This window comes from Nestor notabilis, unplaced genomic scaffold (genome assembly GCF_000696875.1).
Source record: "Nestor notabilis isolate BGI_N333 unplaced genomic scaffold, ASM69687v1 C15150235, whole genome shotgun sequence".
Taxonomy (NCBI): Eukaryota; Metazoa; Chordata; class Aves; order Psittaciformes; family Psittacidae; genus Nestor; species Nestor notabilis.
Genome location: NW_009951187.1, coordinates 1 through 2,470, shown reverse-complemented (window position 1 = coordinate 2,470; position 2,470 = coordinate 1). Strand labels below are relative to the sequence as shown.

At 41.1% G+C, this 2,470-nt stretch overlaps 1 protein-coding gene across 1 annotated transcript; it reads left to right on the top strand.

Annotated features, from left to right (window-relative positions):
- Positions 1-70: 70 nt before the first annotated feature.
- STRA8 (stimulated by retinoic acid 8) lies at positions 71-1,703 on the top strand (the record flags this gene model as incomplete). Its single annotated transcript, XM_010023038.1, has 2 exons — positions 71-353; positions 1,614-1,703. Coding segments are annotated over 2 exons (364 nt in total), but the record flags the coding sequence as incomplete, so codon positions are not given.
- Positions 1,704-2,470: the final 767 nt, after the last annotated feature.

Sequence of the window (2,470 nt, the reverse complement as noted above, 5' to 3'; positions counted from 1 at the left end):
CCTGCTGAATTATAGTAATGGCTGCCTCATAGTCTGCTTTTAAGAGATGATCACTTTCCGTTCGTTACAGATACCTGTATTTTTATAAGCACACAGTGGACCTACTGATAGAGCGTGGAATTGTTTGCACTGAGGAGGTGCCTCTTCCTGAGGTATCCATGGCTATTTCCCACCTCTGGCAAGAGCTTTCTGAAGAAAAGAGAGACAGCATCTTGCAGTACTGTAGCCAGAGAGATTTCCTCATGGATCCTAAGGCTGCTTGCCAGGAGCCTGCATGCACTGAAGGTAGTGTGGGGGACAGTCGAGGTAACAGTGAGGAAGCCAGTGATTCCTCAGTCTCCACACCAGAGGAAGTAAGTGCTCAGTAACATACGTCTGCCTCTGAAACCCCAAGCTTTCAGGTGCTAATTAGCTCTGCAGCTTTTAATTGTTAACATACAGTAGTTGCAATTAAGCCTTCCCAAGACCACTTGAATGCGAAAAGTGGAGACAATAAGTAGTCTTTGAGTAAATAGCTGCACTAAGTTCTCTCTTGGTAAGAGAGAGAAGTGTCTCTTACCTATAGTGGCAAACTATAGGAGTGCAGTGGTAGTAATCCTGACGGTCTCCACTGACCTGTAGTTTCTGTGCTAAGTAACAGTTATATTTGCTCTAACTTGCTCCAGGGGGAGGAAGCAAGGACAAGAATTACGCAGTTACTGTTCTCTGCAAACTCTCCAAGGAGCACAGATGATCTAAATCCAGAAGGAATACCCAGTTTGCCAAGGCCTGCTGTTTTGGTTGTGTGGCTTTTTTTCATCAAAGCACTTGGTAGCAAAGAGAAGGTTCCAGTGGTACAGGGCTAATGACTGCCTGTGTCATGCACCTCTGCAGAGCCAAGAACTCAGCGACTGAGTAGACCGGGGCATTTGTTAAAACGAGATGAAATAACAGCCAACTCTTTGTAAACTGTTCCTGGAGCACTGATACCTTAAGCAACTAGCTGCTCAAAGATGTGTGTAATTTTATTAGCTGCAAGGGAGGGACAAATGTCCGCCTTTAGCATGTAAGTAAGTGGTATTGACAAGTTCTTTTTGAGTCACATGACACAACTTACATTGCTGACCTCCTTAGGAAATGTCATGGGGATGTTGCATGTACTGTACTTTCTGGCACAGAAAATGTGTGAACTGCATTATGGCAGAGTAAACTAATGAGCTTATCAGTCTGTCACAGAGAGCATGTAAATTCCTTTGCAAGCCAGGTCACACATTGGAATCAGATTTGGGGAAACTGAAGTCTCCAGCCATAAGCAGCAGCCCACAGTCAAGTCTCTAAAGCACTGATACAGTTCATGTTTTTTACTGATTTTTGGGAGATATAATGTTAACTGTCATTCCTAGAGGTTGAAACACAGGGAATGTACTAACCTTGTGTGCCTAATCGTGAAATACAGTTATTCCTTACTAATCCTGTCTCCACAAAACCCTCTTGGTTTACTCTAGCTATAAACATACCTGTAAATGGAAAGAAAGAATAGCATGTTTTTAAAAGCTTCATTTTTAAAAATAATGCACTAGGTAGAACTTCTAGGTGGCTGGATATATTGACATCTGAAGTGTTTTCTCCGATAGGTAATGTTTGAAGATGCGTTTGATGTTGCTGCTAGTTTCCTTGACAGAAGCGAGACTCAGGGAATGTCTAGCCAGAGGTAAATTGCAAACTCACCTCTTTTGCTAGACAGACTTAAGTTAATAGCCTACTGTCAATACTCCATGGCAAGTTTTCTGTGAAGTAAGGCAATAGCCTAGTTTCTCTTTTTGTGCCTGATGTTTAGTAAAAGGTTAGAATAGCATCCTCAGCAATTGTGCTCATAATAATACTGTCTCTTGAGGTGTGAAAGTAGGCATTTACGACAGAATCAGTAAGAATCACTTAAGAGCACCCCATCACTTCAGGATAACTGGGGTCCTTCTGGTTTTCTTCACCACTCTGCATAGCTTCCCATCTTCTCAAATTACAATATTTGTAATGCTTTCTTTTTCTCTCTCTCACTTACCAGGTCTAGGAGGACTGTAAGGCATTGCCTGGATAAGTCAGCTAATCATAAACTGTACTTGCATTTAATGAGACAAAAATGATAATTTTCTAACATTGCCTCCCTTACCTTTTTCAAGTACCCCAATTCAATCACAAGGAGGTGATCAAGCTAAAGTGTGGTTGACCTGAGCAGTTACATGAAAGAAATACAAGACCTATTAAATAAAAACCATCTTTTTCTTCTGCAGGTCAGATGCGTACCTAAAAGAGAACATGTCACATTCAAAACTGGCACTGCCTTTGATTTTTCTGACTAAAGAAAGAAAAGGGTGCTTTCCTGAAGAGGAAAATCACATTAAAACTCATCTTCATGTATTCTTGCTACTTAGTCTTCATTAGGATTGTTTCTTTTTGCAAATACTGTCTGTTGTTTTGTGGGTTGTTTTTTTTT